This window comes from Schistocerca gregaria, chromosome 2, assembly GCF_023897955.1.
Source record: "Schistocerca gregaria isolate iqSchGreg1 chromosome 2, iqSchGreg1.2, whole genome shotgun sequence".
Lineage (NCBI taxonomy): Eukaryota > Metazoa > Arthropoda > Insecta > Orthoptera > Acrididae > Schistocerca > Schistocerca gregaria.
In genome coordinates, this window is record NC_064921.1 from 672,592,367 (window position 1) to 672,616,005 (window position 23,639).

Here is a 23,639-nt window from a genome sequence, read left to right on the forward strand (position 1 = left end):
TTAGCAGCTTATTCTGGATACCTAATGGTGTAAAAATCTTGATATCCTAGAGGTGAAGGAAATATGAATATTTTCAGTTTGTTCACATTGTTCTCTTTACTTGTGGGAAATGAGAAGGGGCTGATGCAATTCATATTTTCTTATGTATAGATTTCATTTGCTCACTGTGTGCTCCAAACTAGACTTTCATTGGTTGTTACTAACTTGTGAAGATGCACTGTCATCAGCTTGATACAGCATGTGGGTGGCCTCATTAAACTTTACCTTTTTTCTGTATTGTATCGTAGAATAACACAAGAAAATCTTTTATTCGTCCAAGGAAATTAGTAACATTGTTGTTGCCGCCATATTAATAGTAATATATGTGTACCCTGTTCTAATCAGCATAAAATTGATTACTGTCATATACAGTTCCAGGTTATTTCCAGATTATCAGTTGAAAAGCCAATGCTTCAAGTATCAGATTTTGTAGAGATTTACGAAAAAAACATGGAAGATTCAAAGATGAACATGCTGAATGGGTTATCTGTCTTGGAACTATGTCTGGTAAGCTAAACAATTTTCTTTTTTACTTAAATACAGTTTTAAAACCATTATGATTTAGTTCTGCAGTAATGTTTGGTCTTTAATATATAGTTGCAGGATTGTGGCAATATTCTGTACTCTCCTTGCTTTGATTTTCAACTCAATACTCTATCTCACTGCTTTCACATTGCCCCCCCCCTCCCCCCTTTCTTCCCTCCTGATGAAATAGTTCATAATTTAACATTACTAATTATTGCCATTTTGTGTTCAAATTTGAACTATTACTGTTTTTCGGTATCAATGGTTGTTAGGGAGTGATACTGCATCCATCTTAGCAGCTTCAGCAACCATCAGATCAGTGTGCATATGTAACGGCGTGTTGGAAAGAGACATTCAGTAATATGTTCATGTGTATTGTGTTACTAATAAACAAGCATGATGACTATTAGCAATAAATGGTCACAGAATTTTTTATATGCTGTACAGATTCACTATTACTGCAGTTAGTTGCATCTAAAGCCAACATGTCATTGAAAATGGATTGCACAAAGGTTTTCTCTAAGTATTGGTCTGTAAAGTGTGTGCATGTGCAAACAAACAAATATTGTAACACTAAATTTCTCTCAATACCTGTATACTTCATGAAGTATGAGCTGGCTGTATGGTCTACGCTAAATACCAATAAACTCAAATTTGTTTGAGCCTTAAAATGGAACTGGTAATGTAAATACATGATAGTATTATCTCAGTGAAGCTAGCACTTCATAAAGAATCCTACTTAAATATCATATCTGCCTATGCACCAAACTGCCAAAAAACAGATAAATATTTGCAAATGATGCCAAAAGTGGAGCAAAGACTATTATTTGGAGACCTAAGTGGTCTTGTGGGAAAATAAAAACATGAATATAATGGTTTTCATTTTATTTGTAGAGGTCCATCTTGATCACATAAATTCTACATTTCACAATTACCAGTTTTGGCCATTGCCATTTTCAGGTCTGTTCAAAATTTAAAAACAGTTATGTAACCAAGTAAGTGAAATTAGCTGAAGCAAAATCTACAGCATGCTGAGGGATGCACAAGAAAAACTAAAATATTAATATGATTAACAGCCATCATATCATAAAATATTTGTCTGTGGATATCAACATCAGAATCTATATATCTACATACATAGTAAGTGCTGGTGATGGCCTGGATGCTTCAGTATTATACAGATAACTGAGGCCAGTAGAGGTCACTAATACTTGGGAACAAGGGTAACCAGTATCATTAAATGAAACAAGTAGTTTATTGTTACCAGTTCTGGCGGTTTCCAGTGATTAAGGGTGGAAGTGTGGTACTGGCATGCAAGACTCACACTCCCCCCTTGGCTGTCGAACTTACTTGGAGTTGCTTCACCGATCTTCTTTCAGGATAGCCAGCTGCGATATTCTGCCCAGCTTCTTCTCCGAACAATAGATGTTACTCTGTAGGAATTCTCTATACTTTTAAAGAACTCGGTACACTAAATAACTCGGTACACTCGAGAATACTTTGAACTCAGTCTCACTGTATTTTCATAACACTTAACAGTTTTCATACACTGAAACATTTCCTGTAAGCTTGACACCTTCCAGTCCGACAGAAGCTATTACAATTATCTTTCTACAAATACAGTCTGTAAATCTCTCCAAGTTTAACATGACAACTGCCCATACCTTATGACAGTAAGTGAGAGAATGAATGAATCAATCAAAGTCCCTTCTTTTCTTTCGACAACCTTCAAATGTTCGCACAATAATGTTTTACATCATGCAGAGTTCGACGCGTTTATTCCATGAGCGGGACGTGTAACTCCTTAGGCGGGCTCGGCGACTACCTGCTTGCGCTGGTCATCTGTCTGATACACATCTGTTGTGCACACACACAATTGTGAGGCAGTAGATATAGTTCTACTTTACCACACTTATCTCTAAAATAAGGTGTGTTCGAGATAGTGGAAATACGAGTGTCTCTAGAATTTACCCCAAAATTCTCCAGGCTCATTTTTTTGAAAGGTGTGGCATGTGTGTAGTGTTAACCTTGTGTACCTACACGGCCCATCCCCTTTCAAAATTGATACAAACACCCCCCCCCCCCCCCCTCCACCGCCCCCCTCCACCCCCCCATTCATATGATATCTCACAAACAGTATAAATATTCTGTAAAAATATTTATTTTACAGTTAGTCACTTCACATTATATCTTGTACACACATAAAATACCCTGTTCACTTTATGTCATCTAGGCATCATTCTTCTTAAACAGTGACATGGGTTAGGAGGAGGATTATGGTTGGATAGTAGTATTTAACGAATCCCTTCCCATGCTAAAAATTCTTTAAACTCGTTACTAGTAAACTGAGGTCCATTGTCAGAAGGAAATCGTTTTAGTTTGCCTACTTCGAGAAAGTGTTCTTGTAGACAATGTATTACAGTTGGTGTGTTTGCTTTTTTAATTGGATTGAATTTAACATACTTTGACCAACACTCTATGAGGACAAAAATGTAGACCACTCCTCCTCTTCCTTTTGGAATTGGTCCAAAGAAACCTGCAGTGGCTAAATCGTGTAATGCTTTAGGAATAATTGGATATATCTTATATTTAACGTGGGAGTTATCCTCTTTTACTTTCTGACAAATCTCACATGTCTTAATGACTAAACGACACTTTATGTCGTAGCTTTTTAAAGTAATAGAACTTATTCATATGTGCAGTGCATTTCTTTATACCAAAATGTCCATAACTCTTATGAATTTACCACACTAACTCGTCTTCCATTAGACTTGATACACATAAAGGCCAATGTCGCGTTGTCTTACTGTCTCTTCAGAACAAATTATATCACACAATCTTCCACCTTCCCTCTTGACTAGGCAGTAGCGATTTCCTGACACACATAGTAAAGATATCTGTAAAATAAGGTTCATGTTGGATATTCTATGTAATTTTCTAAGCTAGCTTTTGCATTTTGTTGCTTGAATATTCTAATGTTAGAAAATTAATCGCAAAGATTACGCCAGGTGCTTCTGAACACTTCAGTTCTTTCATGCCTACTGGTAGCCGAGACAAAGCGTCGGGTACAATGTTCTCCGAACCCTTTACATAATGGATCTTAATGTCATACTCTTGGAGAAACAACATCCACCGCATCAATCTACTATGTAGTAAGCAGCTATTCATTAGAAATGACAGAGCTTGGTGATCTGTATAGACATATATTTCGGACCCTCATATCAGTGTTTGGAATTTTTGTATGCTCCATACTATGGCTAATAATTTCTTTTCTGTTGATGTATAATTTAATTCATGTTTGTGGAGACTCCGGTTGGCGAAAGATACTGATGGAACAGCTCTGCTGCTATACCATAATCTGATGCATCGGTCGAAATCTTAAATGGTTCACCCATTACCGGATGGTTCAGCATCGGTGATTCTGTTAGAGCTAGCTCACTTTGCCTTTTCAAATGCTTCCTGTGCCTCTTGGTCCTAATGCCATGGTACTCCCTTTTCGTAATAAATGCAAAAATCGAGGGTCGTTCAACTTTGTTTCGTACATAACGTCTATATATTTCTTATATTTCTAGGTGGTGGACACTCCTTAATAGTTTTTATACATTCTGGATCAGGCTTAATTCCTTGTACATCTACTATATGTCCCAAAAATTTTCATTCTTGCCTTGCAAAGTGTGACTTAGACAGTTTTACGTAATACCTTTTTCTTTAAATTTTTTCAGTTTTTTCTTCAAGGTTAGGCAACACTCATTCCAGGTGGGTGATATTATCAACATATCACCTACATATATAATTAAATCCTTTAATAACTCTTTACCTATCAGTTCGTCCAGCGTACATATAAACACTGATACCAAGATACTTAACCCAAATGGTAACACATTAAACGATTTTCCATCAAAAAGGAATGCTTTATATTTCCTTGAATCTGGATGCGCGTGCCCAGTATGAGCCGCACACCGCCTGTAGCATTTTTCACAACTACCAAGGGATTATTTATAACACTTGTACCGTGTTCTATTATTTTATTATCTACCATTTTATATATTTCCTCCTTAACCGCCTCTTTTAAACTCACCGGTATTGGGTACGGTTAACAGAAAAATGGTGTATCATCTTTGATCTTAAATTTACATACATAATCACTAATACTACCTGGACTATCTGAAAATACCATTTTGTATTCTAATAGATTTTCAGCTAAATCTGCTTTCTGGTTATTGGTTAATATTGGGGATTCATTTACTTTATTCTATATCTCAGCTTGTTGTGATACATGGCTTATGTTTTCCATCTCTGGTGACATTTGAGCTGTTGCGGGTAATCGTAATCTCTGGTGTTCAGTTGTTTGCTTATCAACATAACTGTCTACTAGAAACTTAATACAGTATTTGTCTACCCCGAGTCCGAAATAAAGGCAGCTGTCTTCAAAATTCAGTATAACGTTAAGCTTCAACGGCCAATCTAAGCCAAATAATACCTCTCTCTTAATATTTTCTACCACCAGCGGTGTTTGCCAGAACGTAATCTCACCCATGTTACAGTTTACTTGCATTTCGTGTTTAACAACCTTACTTTTAGTTCCAGTTATACCAAATATATATACTCCTGTTACCGGTAATACAGGTAAGGTATTGTTGGTTCTTGATGTACTAAAAAATCCACTCGAAATAAGTGATACTTCACTACCAGAAGCAGTAAATATGTCCACTTCAGAATCTACTTTTCCAACTATAATCGGTTGTGGATTAATTGTAGCTACTCTAGGTTCTTCTAGTAGTAACCATTTTTTGTTGATACTTAATGTGTAAAGGAAACATACTCATTATGAGGTAGGCCTCTTAATGTATTTCTATGACCTTGGCCCCTACCCTGGTTACCAAACCTTGGTATGATGTTTCCATTTTGAGCCCTTGCCAGGTACAAATTCATGTGTAGTTACTGGGCCTATATTCGAAGGTGGATGTCCTTTCTGATAATTTCCATTCCCCTGTTCTGCTTACATCGGTGTACTCTAGCCAAATTTGTCTCGTGTCTTTTGAAATTACTAGAGCTATTATCATTACTCCTCCTCTAATTTTGATTCTCATTCTGATGCACATTCTAATTTCGGTCTTTATTTATCACATCAAGTGTGTGTACAAAGAATAGTAGCTCTTCTACTGTCTTCCAGCAACTACATAATGTGTCTTTCCTAGCATAAGTGGGTAATTGCTTTATCAAAATTTGTACCAACCCTTCTTCCTCCATTGGTTTATCTAAGTATTTAGCTCTTGTTAAATGCCAGTCGAAATATTTTCTCATTGTACCCCACGTACTATTGTAATACTTTGGGTCCCATAAATCCGATATTAACTTCTCCTGGGCACTAGATGACCAATATTTCTCCTTAAACTTTCTCTGAAAGTCCGCCCAAGACAAGAAATTGTCTATATTCATTGTGCCCCATTCGGAAGCCTCTCCTAAAAGGTAGCCTGCAGCAAACACTATATTGTTTGCATCTTCCCAATTTTTTGGTAAGACCTGATTAAATCACTTTACGAAATGTGTTGGATGGACATTTCCATCTGGTTTAAATTTGGGCAATTGTCTGGTGAGTCCAGAATATGCTCCCCATTGTAAATCTGCTACTACTTCATTAGTCAACACTACATTCTGTGAAACTACCCTTTTTTCTACTTTATTCTGGATAAGTAAATGCCTTTCTTAGTATTGTCAAGTTCTGAAGCTAAACGTGATGGAACATTATCTGTGTTTACCCTCTCGGCCACTTTCCGGTTGTTTAATTCCTCTACTTGTTCCTCCGGATCACTTATATTTATGGTGTCTGAGGTTGCTAGCTTTCCCTTAAAATTTCTCTCTATCACATCTACACGAGTGTTGACCCCTGCAATTTGTGATTCAACAATAGGGATCAGTTTGTCTTGTCTTTCAGTGGAATCATTTAAAGTATGCAACCTTTGTTTCACTGTGTCAAATGTTATGTTACACACATTTTGAAATGATCATAATTTTTCATTAAACTCCGACTCTTCTTTAAATCTACTCGTAAATTTTCCACTTTATCATTTAACACCTCAAATTTAGAATTTAAAGCTTCACCCTGTTCTTCTAGTTTTTCAAAAGCTTCACCCTGGGCTAAGAGTTTTTCATTTAGCGAAGCACTCTGAGCATCTAATTTGGTGTTCAATTGTGTATTTACCGCATTTAATTGAATACTTTGAGCTTTGATTAAGTTTATTACTTCAGATAAATCTGGCATGTCTTTGTTCACCATCATGGTCATGGCTGGTCCTGCAGTTTCTGTAGGTTGTTGTTCCTTCTCCATGGGCCTAATCTTTTACGATCTTCTGATCATTAAAAAAAACACCTCTGTAAATAATGACCATCCTAGTTCACATTCAAATAGTTATTATCTTGAGCTCACCTGGTCACAGCATCAGCGGGCGCGAAGTCGGCAACTCAAACAGCAGCCAGCAACAATGACATGTTACGTCAGCGTTGGATGGTTACTTCATGTTTGAGGATTGTTTTATCCCCACAACCAAATCTTCTTGATCGAATCTTGTAGACCAATTTCTTTGTCTCGTTCTTATGTGTTGCTATGGCAAATCTCACCTTTTTCTTATCTCAATCTTGTAAAAAAAAAAAAACCTCCTTTTTGTGTCCTGCTCACCTTGGTTGCCACGTTCTGGCAGTTTTGATGTGACGATTTACTTTAGCAGTTAATCGATCAATTACGTAACAGCTATTGTACACTTCAAGTGGACAAAGCAACTACCAAATTTACTCTAATCTAAGCTGCACTTTTTTCCGGTTTTTGTAATCCAAAAAGCCGCCTGCGGCTTAGAATAAAGTGCAAAGCAAGTGGAAGTTCTGGAAAATGTTGGTAGTTGCCGCCACAACTAACTTCTGCCGTCGAATATATGTAGCGCTACTCAGGCATGCTTTGTAGGCACAAAGATAAATACTGGCGCCAAAACCTCTGCGTCAGTAAATAAATTAAAAAGAAAAAAAGTGGAAGACGAGCTTTTTTTCTCCGCCCCGAATTTCGACCACTGCATTTTCATGCGTTATCCAACAAAGTAAATACAAATTCCGTATTGTTCATCTTCGAATGTAACAGAATTTCAATGTACTATGAAAATCCGACATGCAAGACAGTTCGGGATGTTTGTCAATATGGGCAACTCTACTTTCTGAATTTTTTCCTACCTGTGAGAAGAGATGTTTGCTAATAGGAACCTGATGAAATGTGAATCACATGCAGTATTCTCTTCACCATAAGAATAATACGAATATCAACATTTTGCCATGTATTCTTTCGTGTTTGCTGCTATCTCATTTAAATCCTGTCCGCCTAATAAACTACAAAACTAGAGTGAGACAACAGCAAACGAGGAAGAATATACGTATCGTGTCATGTCAAGCACGGCAACTGACTAGATTTTTAATTCTAAGATGACTCTAATTTCTGTGCAGAATTTTATGTACTAAAGAAGTGGCTGCAAAGATTTTCAAACGGAGAAACATTTTCGCCTAACTCTCGTTCAGAACATTTTCTATCATATGCGGTCTATTATTTGGTTTTTGTTGTTCATTATCAAAGAAAGCAGCAATATAAGTAACAACAAATAGCAGTCTCTTGCCATTGTTTCGCTAATGAGACGATTACTCTCTCTCTCTCTCTCTCTCTCTCTCTCTCTCTCTCTCTCTCTCTCTCTCTCTCTCTCTTTTTTTAGTATTTGTTTGGAGTGTAGCCATGTATGGAAGTGAAACATGGACGATAACTAGTTTGGACAAGAAGAGAATAGAAGCTTTCGAAATGTGGTGCTACAGAAGAATACTGAAGATAAGGTGGATAGATCACGTAACTAATGAGGAGGTATTGAATAGGATTGGGGAGAAAAGTTTGTGGCACAACTTGACTAGAAGAAGGGATCAGTTGGTAGGACATGTTTTGAGGCATCAAGGGATCACAAATTTAGCATTGGAGGGCAGCGTGGAGGGTAAAAATCGTAGAGGGAGACCGAGAGATGAGTACACTAAACAGATTCAGAAGGATGTAGGTTGCAGTAGGTACTGGGAGATGAAGCAGCTTGCACAGGATAGAGTAGCATGGAGAGCTGCATCAAACCAGTCTCAGGACTGAAGACAACAACAACAACGGGGAGAAAAACTATGTTCCACAGAGCACCTAGCATCCAGCGCACGTCGGTCTATCGATTATTCATATGATGTACATAAAATAGAAAGAAACTTCCACATGGGAAAAATATATTAAAAACAAAGATTCCAAGACTTACCAAGCGGGAAAGCGCCGGCAGACAGGCACATGAACAAAACACACAAACACACACACAGAATTACTAGCTTTCGCAACCGATGGTTGCTTCTTCAGGAAGGAGAGGGAAAGACGAAAGGATGTGGGTTTTAAGGGAGAGGGTAAGGAGTCATTCCAATCCCGGGAGCGGAAAGACTTCCCTTAGGGGAAAAAAAGGACAGGTGTACACTCGCACATACACAGACACAAGCAGACATATTTAAAGGCAAAGAGTGTTTTGTTTTGTTCATGTGCCTGTCTGCTGGCGCTTTCCCGCTTTGTAAGTCTTGGAATCTTTGTTTTTAATAGATTATTCATATGATTTTGAAACGCACCCCTGCTGGTTTTTGAACACATTCTAAGTTGATTTTTGAATGTGTGCATATTGTACATTATGTCTCTGCCAGGCGAATCCTCGTCACATCTAGAAACAAACTATCCTGCAGAAAAAACAGGAATGGGCTATATGAGCTGAGCGGAATAAAACCGAACCAGAGAATGCCAACTGCTGCTTGTTTATGTGATTGATTCTGTTTGCGAATGTTCAGTGTTGTTATAGTTACTAGCGAAAACGACTGACAGGAATAACAGGTAAGAAAAATTATGTATTATCTTCTCGGTGTATCCAAGAAAGTGAAATTTTGACAGAAAATTTTTGCCAAATCGCTACACTATACGGCCATTTGCAGTCCCCAGCTAGCAGCCACTTAAGTTGCATTCTAGAAGTAGCGTGGGAAATGCATTGTACAAACTCGTAATAACGCCTAACTGGAGAATACTTGTTGGATAACTAAACCGGTGATTATGGCAGCGTTAGTAAAGTTAGCTGGAGAATGAGTTTTGACAATGGTAGGAATAGTTACAGAATTAGTGATGACAAGACTGTTTGTTAGAACGAGGAAGGAGAAGAAATAGGGACATCACACAAGTTATGGAAGAATATGACGATTCCAAATTTATTCAAAAATTTCGTTCTACTACTTTTCGGTCTCATGCATGAGAAATTGGAGCTCATGAATGAAATGTGAGACTATTTTCTAACATAAAGCTTTTTGCTTGTAGTAGGCCAAATAGGTATTTCGTATTGGTACTTCGTGAATTATATTGTCATATTATAAAAATGATCATGATTGCCAAAACGGTGTCACTTATTTGGTGTGTGTTGCAATTGCTGCAATATTAGAAAGGCCTATTTTCTTTTATCCGGCATGCAGTGACAAAATAGAAGTAATCAGATCGAGAAACCACACCAGTTTTGGGTACTAATTGTATAAACAGCTTTTTCAGTATTAGACAACGACACTTCCATTTTTCATGTAGCAAAACGTTTGACGAACTTTGATAAGGTAATAGTTCTTTCGCAGAAAGGGATGAACACCATGTAAAGCTGTAGCAAGATTAGAGAGAAAAATCGCTAGGACCTGAGGATTGAATGTGTATCGACTTGCCTGTCTCTTGTCTTTACTGGTTTTAGGTATCCTATATTTAATTTTATGTTACACAGAAGAGCAAGTTATTAGCTAATAGGCAATAGAATGTCCAGATTTTCTGAAGAGTTCTTGTTCTCCTGGTTACAAATAATCCTATCCAGTATTAATTGCCAGGGGTTGGGCAGAATGTCAAACTGGCCGACTGGGAGCAGGATAGGCACTACAGGACATTTTAATTTCCACTGTCCTGAAATAGTTTGATGGCATCCATTACAAAATATACACGTTTGAGTTTGACAGAGCGAAATACAGTGATGTGCGTTATAAGAATGTTGTTTGATGAGGCACTGCACTGCACACTTACGACCAAGTAATGTGTCTTACATGTCCTTATATATCTTTTACGTGTAGAGCAGTCCGAGTTATAGTGGGGAGGGGGGTTAGTAGTCTCCACATGACCCCTGTTTACATTTTGTGATTTTTCTTTTTCCTCTTCGTTTACTGCTCTCACGTCAAATGAAAACAAGGCTGATTTCTGTTGCTGGGAGCTATCAGGTGAATTAAAATATATTCACATAATTACAGAGGGCTAAAATATGTCACTAGTTTCAGATTTTATTTTATGTCCACCTGTCTGACAGTCAAGCATTAATCACCTTGCAGAACAATAAAGTTATTTTTGTAGGTTTGCTAAAGAAATTTGGCTTTTATCAGGGTTTCCTGCTGAGGCAGTGAATTTATTTGAAACAAAGTGTTTATTTCCACACTATTGGCTAGTTTCAACTGTTTGCTGCATTTCAAGTGCGCGTTTTCATTTTCTAGCACGTATGGCATTACACCATAACAAAGAACCTAACTTGAGATAATACAGTACTGGTACTTGAAGAAAATTTACGTCCCAAAAACCACACTGAAAAGCATATTAGGTCGAGGCCTATGTCATTGGGCATCTAGACATACGAATGTGCACTGTAAGATGAACTATGCATTTTAGTATGGTTCACGAAATTCCAACGCTCTTGGAGTATCCTCTGATGTTTTGTTTCTTTTATGACAAGATATTAGATCTTTTAATGTTTTACACATACGAACATACAGGCTTCAAATGTCACTATAGTTGTGCAAGCGCAGTGATGCCTCTTATCTGACGCTGTCTGGCAATTGCTGAAATGAATCTGTTTGTAACAAGTCATGGCAAAATATTGTGAATTGTTCAAAAAGCATTATTTTCAAAGTAAATTTCCTTTACATAAGATGAACTATGTGCGAGAATGTGCGATGAATTTCCTAAATTACAGAGCGTTTGCTCTCTTTTTAAAAATTAACTCTTTGATGACGAGCCATTTAGAAGAATTTCTAGCCCAGAAGATCAGAGATTTATGTCAGTATTAAAAATTTTGCTGGCATATTTGTGTGATGTATCTTGAAGTGTAACATGCGCTAAACAAATCATTGCATGTGGAAGCTTAGCTTCTCTTGTAGCTTATTAATCTTGGAGACAAATATTATATGAAAAAACTTTTTCTTTTCTTGTAGCAACACTATGTATATTAATTTAAACCATTAAATTTTCCTGTTTGTGGAATTCAAACTTTTGCTTTCGTAATACGAAAATATGCAGCATACATGTTGGTGCACATCAAAGATCTTTCCAAAATGTGTTTTTTCGTCTTGAGTTTCGTTTTCTAAAGTGCTGGGAAATTCTACACTGCTGTATAAAACCATATCCATTCAAAGGGTATGTTTTACAGCTCTGAGGGAAAGTATATTGTCACTTAACACTGTTGTACATCCCTCTGCATATTTTAAAGCATTTAAACAATGTATTACCCCAACCCTTAGGCAGTTATTACATGTAACAGATATAATATTAAGAACCCCCCTGCTTTAGAAAGCTTTGCTCTCATCCAATTACTCCTGCCCCCTCTCTCTCCCTCTCACTTTCTTTTTCTCTTCCTCCCCCTCTGCCTCCAGCCTTTCATTTCTGTCTGTGAATCCCAACCAAAACTGTTATTTGTGTATAATTTTACCACTGTATACAACATAATTATTGTACTTAAAGTTTGCAACATGTCACCTAATTATAAAAACTTGACCAAATCGGATTTATACACCACCTGAAATATTTGTTCCAACGCATGTATTCAACACCTAAAACAAAGATCTCCAAAGTCCCTTAAAATTTAGTCTGTAAGAATGTTGTTATGATGTATACTCTTGGTATTTTGAGATAATGTTTCTATTCTGCTATATGATCCCTGCATCCAGACACCACATTTGTTTACAAAATATGACAGTATACATGTGATGTATTACGAAAGTGAAAGGAACCTGTGACCACTGGAGGTACAGTACTTTACTTATTTTATTTTTACCATGAGATATAAGTTTATTTTTTGTGAAAAGAAACCCAAATGCATGTTCTGAAATAGTATTATGTTTTTCCACTAGACAGTGCCGCAAGTTCCTAAAATAAATAAATAAATAAATAAATAAATCGTCGTGCACACACACATCATACTAACAAATGTAAATCCACCTGATGATGGAGGTTTAAACCTATGAAACCTGTAACTGGTAACACTAAACTTGTTGCTTCATTTAATGTCAACAACAGCCACAGTAAAAACTAACCTTTAAAGTAACTAGTATCATAAATACAATAGTTAAAATTCGGAATGTGGATTCATTAATTAAAATTACTTCGTATCACAAAATGAACTTCTAAGAATAGAAGATTGGCTGACCTAAAATATGTGGAAATAATATCCAAACTTCAAATCCACATGACACATGTGTAATGAAATAATATAAAGTTACTACTCTGGCGAATTAAATAACATGAGTGTGTAAAAGCCAAATAAAAAGTTTAAAACTAACTTCACATCTATAAACCAATATCTTTCAGTGTCACAAAACAATTAAAATATAACCGTAAGTGTAAGATAATTAACAAGATGGCAACAGTTAGTTAAAATCTTGATAGTTGATGAAAGATTCAAAGTGGAATCTCAGTGGCACTATGTGTAGCTTTTCTGTATGACGTTCTTGTTTTCTTTTGGTGGAACTTGCAGAAGAAGGCCCAGCCTCCTCACCGCTGTTGGCCACCACATACAACAGCATGCCAGCCTGCTGCAGTGCTCAGCACTGCTCAAACTAGTAGATTTCTGCGTTCTTCGAAATAAACATTCAGGTTAAACTCATTCTGTTCAGTCAGCAGTAATTTCAGTTACTGTTTTCTATGTATATAAATTTCCGTTTCTTCCATAAGGTTTAGTAATTGTCATTTTGGTGCCTTGTGCAACATTTCCATACTATCCTCTATTTCCTGCCACATGTTTTTCTGTATCCACATGTGTGCCAAATGCACTCTAATTCTAGCTATATGTGTGCTCTCTAAAAAAGAGTCTTGCAATTTCCTCCCATCTGACCAATATAAATCTTGTCGCAGGCTTGGCAGTTGATTTTGTAGACACCAGATTCTAATTATCTGTTGCTGTTTCTGCCAACTTTGTGACGCAGCCTAGAACCAACTTACCTTGCATTTTAAACCCAGTCTTTACTTGCATTTTTCTGAAGACCTGCGCAGTTCTTGCCAGGTATTTTTGACTTTAGTGTGTTATAAAGGTTCATTACAGCACAGTCCCTGTATCTGTTTGCCCTCACTATTGCTTTAATCATACTTAATTCTTCCACTTCGTTGTTTTAGGTGAGTGGTAGTTTTAGTATCCTATTGATCACGGTTCCAAGTTGCTGTGCCCTGAAGAGGACTGCAGCAAGTTGTCCAGAACATCGGCACTTTAGTTGTTCTAGTATTTTACAGTGACATAGCCCAATATCCAAAATTATTTTATTCAAAATGGGCACCTGTCGAGGAACCCTACGAACTTGTACTGAGAGTAGGTAACATGTGATTACTAGATAGATAGAAGAGATTGCTGGCCAGTCATATGTTAAATGTACTGAGGGAACTGATAGTGGAGATAGAGATTGTAGGACCCACACTATTGGTTTGAAGGAGAAATTTGAGGAATCTGAAAGCAAGGTAGGATTAAGAGGGAGCACTGTGCCCTCATCCAGAATGATAGGTAGTGTGAACAGATGGCAGCAATTCATCAATCCAATAAGTTTCCATGTTTCAAGCCTGAAGCTGAAGTACCTCCTATAGCCTTCTTACAAACATTTGAAGCTGCTTTCCCACCAATGTGGAAGAATAAAAAGAAAATCAAATTTGTAACTTAGTGTCTGATGGTCAATGCTGGAGAATGAGGAGTTCTTAATGCAAAGGAATAGTGGGACTGGAAATACCTTGAGAGGCAGTTTAAAGAGGAATATTGGTCTTAGGGGAACAGCAGATACTAATCCTAGAATTACTGTACCCGAGACTAAACAACTGTACATGGCTGAAAAGATGAACCAATAAGTAATAACCACAAAATGAGGGCATAAATCCGCTGGATCCTCACCTATCCACAGGAGAAAAAGATTGGGAAGGAGTGATCAAGATTTAGTTCAATTTTAAGTCACTTGGAACAGTTAGATTCCCTTAACAAACCTCATGACTAGTAAAAGAATGGTCAAAATTCAAAAGAAGAGACTAAACACCACCAGTGACAGAATGTAAGCAATACTAGTTAGTTTGGTAAAACGACAAAGCAATAAAAATAGTGGAAAAAGATCTAATGAGGGGGAAGGATGTACAAGCAGAGTTGTTGAAACAAAAGATAAAAAAAAAAAAAAACATTCCAGGTCGCAAGGAAGGGACTTTTTGATGGCACTGGGATGTGTCAGAGTTAAGCTCAAAACATTAGGACATGCAAGATACGAGGAGGAACGAGAACTTACAGATAAATTATTAGAAGAAGCAATACCAGAGAGGGCAGCACAGTGTAACAGTTATTAAAGGTAGTGAAGTAGTAAGTGTGGTGGTTGATTTGGATAGTGAAGTGTGTGTAGTGACAAAGAGTATAATTGACCAGAAGTGCCGGAAATGGTCATGTAGCATACTTCCAGCATCTGGAGTCAAAGCTATAGGGGTTACTGGACAAACAGGTGAACCTATTAGGGTAGAAGTGCTCCTTAATTTTTCAAATGAGGGGTGTGTTTAGAACATTTATTTTTGGTTGTAGCCAACTTGAATGTCAAAAATACTCTTGGGAACAGAGTAGTTGAACTAATGTAAAGCAGTTTTGAACTTTTGCCTGCTTCCCTTGATACCACATCATGGCAAGAAAGATGTGATAATTCCCTTTGTAGAAGAAGGAACCTCATTAAGTTTAGAAAATGAAGAGATGTGACTGTTTGCAAGTACACAGTTAGTACCCAAAATGGAACAGAACGAAGATTAGCAGGAGGACATGAACTTGCCTCCATGTAAGGAAATTTTCATCTCTAAAGTAAACCAGGATGAGATTTTGAACTGAATAGAAACAGTAGCTTTGTGAATTGTTGCTACACTATTAAGGAGTGTTTTATGACAAACCGGGAACAATTAAAGGATACGAATGTAAACTGAAAATAAAAAATGGAAAATCTTTTAATAAGAGCCTATCCCATTCCAGTAACTCTGGCTCGGCAAAGATGACAAAGGTGTTTGATCAAGATGCTATCAAAAGATTACAAAACGCCCATAATAATGTCGTGTTAGTCACATGTAAACTACACGGTGGAGTACAGGTTGTGTCAGATGCTCTGGCACTCACCCAAGTGATAGAAAGGAAAGAGATCGTCCAGTAACTGCAGAAGAAATTTTACGTATGTTAAGGAAAGCTAAGTACATCAGTAGTATGGATTGAACATTCGGATACTAGCAACTGCCATTACACCCAGAACTGAGATGGTACACCACTTTTAGCTTTGAAAAAAGATCTTATCATTTCATTACTGCTTTTGGCTTAAATATATCAGTCTCTGTATTTATGAGAGCTCTTGATATGGCATATGGTAAAGACATGTCGCATGAGACAATTCTTTATATGAATGACTTACTAGTAATTAATGAAAAGTGCTTATGTCAGAGAGTGCTAGAAAGGCACCAGGCAAAAGGTGTGACAGCAAAACTGTTGGAAGTCATCCTTCAAGAAGAGAAATAAATATTCTTGGACACATTACTGATGAGATGCACAACCTGGCCGAAAGAAGGATGAATCAGTCATGAGATACCCATTGCTTCAAAGCAGAAAACAGTCAAAGTCCTTAATGGACCTAGTCAGATTTTATAGAAGTTTGATATTGAGTAGAACTATATCAAATGCTTGCATACTAAATCTCTATACTATGATTGTATACTAAATCTCCCACTGAGAGAATCTCTCCTCTCGTAGACCAACCCCTTCAACCTATTAACCGGAACCTATCTTCCTATATAAAAGACACCAACCATTTCCTCTACCGACTCTCCACAGTTCCTGTCCCTTTACCACACGGTGCCCTGCTCGTTACTGTTGATGCCACCTCCCTGTATACTAACATTCCTAATGCCCATGGCCTGTCTGCTATTGAACATTACCTTTCCAGACACCCTGTGGATTCCAAAGCAACAACTATCCTTCCTAGTCGCCGTGACCAACTATATCCTCACCCACAATTAATTCTCCTTTGAAGGCATTACCTACAAACAAATCCGGCGTACAGCTATGGGCACCCGCATGGCACCATTCTGTGCCAACCTATTCATGAGCCATCTAGAGGAGTCCTTACTAAAAACCCACAATCCTAAACCCCTCACCTGGTTCAGATTCATTGATGACATCTTTGCTATCTGGATTGAAGGTGAGGACACCCTTTCGACACTTCTCCAGAACCTCAGCAACTTCTCCCCCATTTGCTTCACCTGGTCCTACGCAACCCAACAAACCACCTCAGAGATGGTTACATCAGTACCTCCGTCCATATCAAACCTACTAACCACCAGCAATACCTCCACTTCGACAGTTGCCACTCATCCCATACCAAGAAGTCCCTTCCGTACAGCCTAGACACTCATGGTCATCGCACCTGCAGTGATGAGCAGTCCCTCTCAAAATATACCGAGGGTCTCTCTGAAGCCTTCACTGATTGTAATTACCCTCCCAACCGTGTACAAAAACAAATCTCCTGTGCCTTATCTTTCCAGTCTCCCACCACCTTCCAAAGTCCCACAGTCCAGCCACAGAGGAGCATTCTCCATCGTAACTCAGTACCATCTGGGACTGGAGCTACTGAATTACATTCCCCGTCAGGGTTTGGTTTACTTCTGGTCATGCCCGGAAATGAGAAATATTGTGCCCACTATCTTTCTCACCCCGCCTACAGTGGTCTTCCACCATCCACTGAACCTACACAATATACTCGTCCATCCTTACACAACCACTGCTCCCAATTCCTTACATCATGGGTCATACCCCTGTAATAGACCTGGATGCAAGATTTGTCCCATACATCCTTCTACCACGACCTACTCCAGTCCGATCACTAACATCACCTATCCCATCAAAGGCAGGGCTATCCGTGAAACTAGCAATTTGACTTACAAGCTAAGCCGCAACCACTGTGCTGCATTCTATGCAGGCATGACAACCAACAAGCGGAGGTCCGCATAAATGGCCACCGAAAAACTATGGCCAAAAAACAAGTGGACCACCATGTTGCTGAACACACTGCATCTTTCTCACCAACACCAGCTTTTCTGAGTTGCGCAGTTGGGAACTTTCCCTGCAATACATCCTATGTTTCCGTAACCCTCCTGGCCTCAACCTTTACTAGTCACTGTCCTCACCCATCCAGCCCCCCTCCCTGTTCCGATTCCAGCTTTACACATCCGTCATTTCACCACCACACCCAATCTTTTTATTTCTCTCCTTTCCACTATTTACCCCCCCCCCCCCCCCCCCATCCCCACCGCCTCTCTTGCCCTCTGTCGAAACTTCCAGTGTCTGCTAAGAGGACAAGCTCCATTAAACTTGATAGATACTGTTCCTTTTTAAATAGTAATTCACTTTTTTCTTAACCTGATTGTAAAGCTTATCAAAACAGTAAGAAGTCTGCAGCATAATATAAACCGGCTACTGTTGTGTCTGCTGCGCAGGCTAAAAATTTGAGAGTCTGAGCTCCATGACGCCTTAATCTCCATGAGCCCTCATAAGTAGTGTTCTTTTTTAAATAGTTGGTTTCTGTTAATTATTTTTCAAGATTGATTGGAAAGCTTGTCAAAAAGTAAGAAGTCTTGTAGATTAGCTCAGCTCATCAATATGTAATATAAATGCAAAAATATATATCAGCGAAGATAACTGTACAGCTTTTTTCAGCATAGTGACAAGAAAAAAATTGTAATTACATTTTTCTCCATGTTAACTGCCTTTTCTCAAGCTTAACATGATATGTGAAGACAAAAAAATCACAAGAAATTGAACTATTATACTCTCAGAATCTGATAATGTGCTGTTTCCATGAGGAGGCAAACAAGTTGCTGGCATGGTTTCTATTCAGAAAAAGCATGTTCATGGTCTCCAACTTTGACACCACCAGATACAACCTACGTACAATAATGTTCACCTGTAACAGATCAAAATTACTTGAGGTTAATATATTCCATTATTGAGACCAGCAATTATATACGATAGTGAGATATCGGCTGTGAAGAACACACGATCAAAAATTGCTTTCTGCATATTATGACAGTGGTGTGAAGATATTCTTAAGGATAAAATCCATAATCAATTTATAACACGTTAAACAACTGTCATCATGTTGGAAGTTCTGTGACTGCATGAGATATGAGAGTAAAAGGATAATAAATTGTGATTTGGTTTGTAACTTTTTATTTTCGTATAACATAGGGATCTTAAAATGACACCCGTTACAGATAAGATTACAGACTCAATATAGTCACACCTTACGCAGTCTAGAAAGTCTTTCCATAAATGTAGGCAAGGGACGGAAGAAGTAATTCTCTTGCCATCTATCAAGAGGGAGTGAAGGTGTGACTGTCTAAACAAGACACAAACCAACAAGGCATATAGCACCTCTGTATTACTGTTAGTCTGTTATAGACTGGTTAATGTAAGGAATTCATTTTATTCATCAAAAGCTCGACAGTAAACAACACTATTATGATATGCCATCACTTTAACAATAAGAATATTAATACATACATAAAAGAAACCGTGGAAATTTGAGGTAGGAACAATATAGGAAAATATCGATTGCTACTTACCGTAAAGTAGACACACACTTAAGAGGGTGAGTCAAATGAAAAGCTTAAATTTGTAATAACAAACCGAAATTTCACGTCGTTATCCTGTAAGTTGGTAAGCGTGCTACAAACAGCGTGCAAAATGGCCTTTAGGTGGCAGCGTAGTGCAGATGCACACATACCGTCGCAGTATCGGTATAAAGATGGCGCTCCAATTGCTACTTGCGCCAGGGAAGAACAGCGTTCTGTTATTCGGTTTTTGCGTAGTGGAAGTGTGAAACCTATTTAAATTAATCGACGAATGAAGGTTCAGTATGGTGATGTACGTTTGTCACAGAAGCAAGTCTACGAATGGAGTAGGAATTCGCAAATGGTGAGACCTCCAGCTGTTTCTCAACTGAATTCAGTATTGTAAACAGTGGCTGATTACATACTATCCATCCTGGATCAGTTGGTAAATATAATTGTTCTATATCTATCATGCTTATACCTCTGAAATTCTCCTTATGTAGCTATCAAAATTCTTAATATGTAACATCAGATACTAATCGTCAGTGCCCACAATTATGTGAAATGAATTAGCCAATTGTTCCATAAATTTACAAACAATCCTATTGGAGAAACATCTGCAACTCAGGATTAGACCAGAAGTTGAAAATATCACTTCAGTTGTAAAGTTCTTTTATTATCACACAACTGGTTTTGGTCTCTTATAACCTATTTTCAGGTGTTGTTAACTTGGTGCTGTGGCCCCTGAGCACTGCACTAAATCTAGTTGTTGAATGGAATAAAGGGGCACAGCTCTTCCATAAATTACATTCACTGAGGTTTTGTTTGAATCATAAAAACTTTCCAGTGATTTATGTAAAAGTTCTGTACTGTTATTATTGGCCTCTGTTGTGACAAATGTAAATTTCCTACTTCAAAATACTTTTTGGAAATGCATACTTTACATCAAGCTGCTTTATGTGTCAATCACCTTACAATGCAACGCTAGAAAAAGCTCTTGTCATTATCAAATCTTGATGTAGGACTAAATGTGTCAACATTATGTTGTCTAAATCATTGTGTATAGTCTTTTTCCTACAAATTTTGCCTTCTATTTAATCATTTCAGTATTTGTATTTAATTTTATATCAGAGCCCATTATCTTCAAACATCTTATTTGTTTTAGTTTCATTAACTAATTTCTATTCTTCATTCTTCTTCAGAGATTCATTCCTTCCTCCATAGCTTTCTTCCAGTTTTCAGATTCTTCTGATGAATCCTTTCTTTATAACTGACGGTGCCTCATAATATAGTGTCATCCTTGTTTGGTTAGCTGAGTGTTTTCTGTAATGTAACAGTTTCTCAAGTTTGCTTACCCAGATAAATTTTGGGTCTCTTTGTGTTCATTTTTGCTTCTGAATTGTTCACTATTTGTTCTCTAGTGGCATACAAATGCTTGTTACACTTTGATTAACACAGTCTCTTGTTTACCAAACATGGCTGATGGTTTCCAGTGTGGTTACCAATGTGGTCAAATTCTAAAGTGCTGGAGAATCCAACCAGTTTTTTGTCTTCTTCTGTTAAGTCTCAAAATATATGTTCCTGGTGGCAGTTCTATCTAATGCACATATTGCAAAAATCATCAAAGCGCACACCAAGTAATTGTAGGGGAAGAGTATGAATGAGTATGTATTGCGTTATTCTGCATGTTACTTATGGCTTCAATGTTGTGGGTTCTTTAGACTTCTTTTTCTTTAGACTTCTTTTTCTTTAGACTTAGAAGAAATGCTACCAACACTGACAAATACAGCCAGTCTTTTATATACCAAAAACTTGCAACTGCTGTCAATCTGTGTATGTGGGTCAAACATTCAGGAATTTCAGAACCAGGTTCGCAGAACATATCAGAGCACTGGAAAAATAGCTCACACTCAGCATTCGCAGATCACCTGATAGACCAGAATCACCACACAACAAACACTGAAACTAGTGACAGCCTATATCAAAAATTAACAATAGAAGAAAACTATCTCATCATAGCCACGGAAAGAAAGTACTATCTTTACCTGAATTAAGAAGTATACAAACAACATCCACAACAAAACTTCACATTTCTCCCTCATACTGTGCAAAATTTACTCCAGATGCCTTTTTACAGAAACCTCCCCCCCCCCCCCCCCCCCCCCCCTCTCTCTCTCTCTCTCTCTCTCTCTCTCTCTCTCTCTCTCTCTCTCTCTCTCTCTCGCGCACACACACACACACACACACACACACACACACACACACACACACACACACCTTAAACACCAACAACACTGCACGCCTCACCCAGACAAAAGTGCAATGAATCAAATGAGTACTACACAGCCACAACAACACTTTGCAAGTTTGAAAAATCACCCGTGAAACAACAAACGTGGTAGAAATCAGCGTGTTACCACATCACAAACGAAGGAGACACACATCATCAAAGCCATAAGTAACTTGCAGAATAACGTGCTATGTACTCGTTTTCATTCAGAAATACGTAACAAATAAAATAAAAATTGTGTTCTGCTGTTTACAGGTGACAAGTTGTAGACTGTGTCGCACCAACATAAACATTCTATAGCTTCATGTAAGGCATGTAAAATAATGCATACATCCACCCTTTTCCAAAAGAGCTACAAAACCAGAACTTTAGATATATTGTAATAAACAACACACGATTCATCAGCCCAGTAATACATATCTCAGCTGTGAACTGTAAACAAACCCAGTATAATATTTGACAACAATCACTTCATTCACAAATGTAAATATTTTGTACCAAATATTTTCTCTAAATGTTAATAACAACAATTTTACAGAAAGAAAATAAAGTAACACACTGAAGATAGTACAAAAGCTGTTGAAACATGTCTGGGTAAAACTAAATTTCAAAGGTGACTTGCATAAGGCAGAATTCCTCATCCAAGTAATACAGAGGTTCTGTTTGCTTTCTCAGTATGCGTCTCGTTCAGCCGTTAACATCTTCGTGCCCTTTTGGCGAATGGCAAGAGGCTTGTCTCGTTTCATCTCCTACTTACAGTTATGAAAAGACCATTCTAGACTTGATTCTGATTCTGTAAACTTAACTGTATTAGGTGTTATAGTAAGACTTCGTGTTACATGAAAATAAAAAGTTATGGACCAGTTCACAATTTATTATTGTTTTACTCTCATATCAAGTGTGATCACTGAACTTCCACCATGTTGACAATTGTTTTACCTGTGAAATATTCATTATGGTAACTTCACGTGACCATCAGAACATGCACTTCTGTGCAGAATGCAGTTTTTGCCCCTATGTGTTCTTCACAGCTGGTACTTCACTGCCATAAATAATTGCTGGTCTAATGTTTATAGTGTACACTTCGCCTGTGGTAGAAATAGGTATTTTCTCTTGTACAAGACTCAGATGGTATGGTTTGCTTCAAGATGTGCTTATTTGATGGGAATCACCTGTATTATTGCTCAATCCCCTATTATTACTGATCCTTAGATAACTGAACATGTTAATCATAGGTAATTTTGTTCTGTTAAGGTGGACATTATTGTGGGGAGGCAGGATCTGGTGGTGTCAAAAGTCGGAGACCAAGAATTCTGCTTTCGTCGTACTAGAACCCATGCGAATACTCTCTAATGTCTTTTTCTACTGTTACAAGAGCTCTTGAATTTCTTATTTGTTGTCTGATACAAACAGCACATGATCAGATTCTAAGAGTGTAATGGTACTCTTTTTTGTGACTTTCTTTCACATAGCAGGCTCAGTTCAAGAAGAGAAAGCTAACACAGAAAAAAAATTGTAATTACTATTTTTCCCCTTGGTGCTATGACAAAGAAAAAGCACTCCGGTTATGAGAAAGAGAATTTTTTAAAAAGTCAGAAATTAGACTTCCAATTTATGCTGAATCTATAGTTACAAATAACATGAAAGATCTCCAGGGGAAGGACTGACTTTTGGCCAACTTACACAGTAGTGTAGATCGTGGTATTTTGACAGGTGTAGCCACGAGAAATGGAATAAAAATGATTTTGCAGTCATTTCTGTTATGGCGTAAAAAGAAATCAACATGTCACAGGACTCGTGCTGGCTGCCTTCAACATATCAGCCAGGTATCTTAGCCATTACACTACATGG

General features: G+C 37.7%; 1 protein-coding gene across 2 annotated transcripts in view; it reads left to right on the forward strand.

The window, feature by feature from the left end:
* The window catches only part of LOC126334726 (origin recognition complex subunit 4), a 75,781-nt gene that overhangs the window by 34,343 nt on the left and 17,799 nt on the right, over positions 1–23,639 (forward strand). For both annotated transcript variants that reach the window (XM_049997263.1, XM_049997262.1), the window contains one exon: positions 412–546. In XM_049997263.1, coding sequence (XP_049853220.1) covers positions 412–546 — 135 coding nt within the window. The remainder of the gene's footprint in view (positions 1–411; positions 547–23,639) is intronic.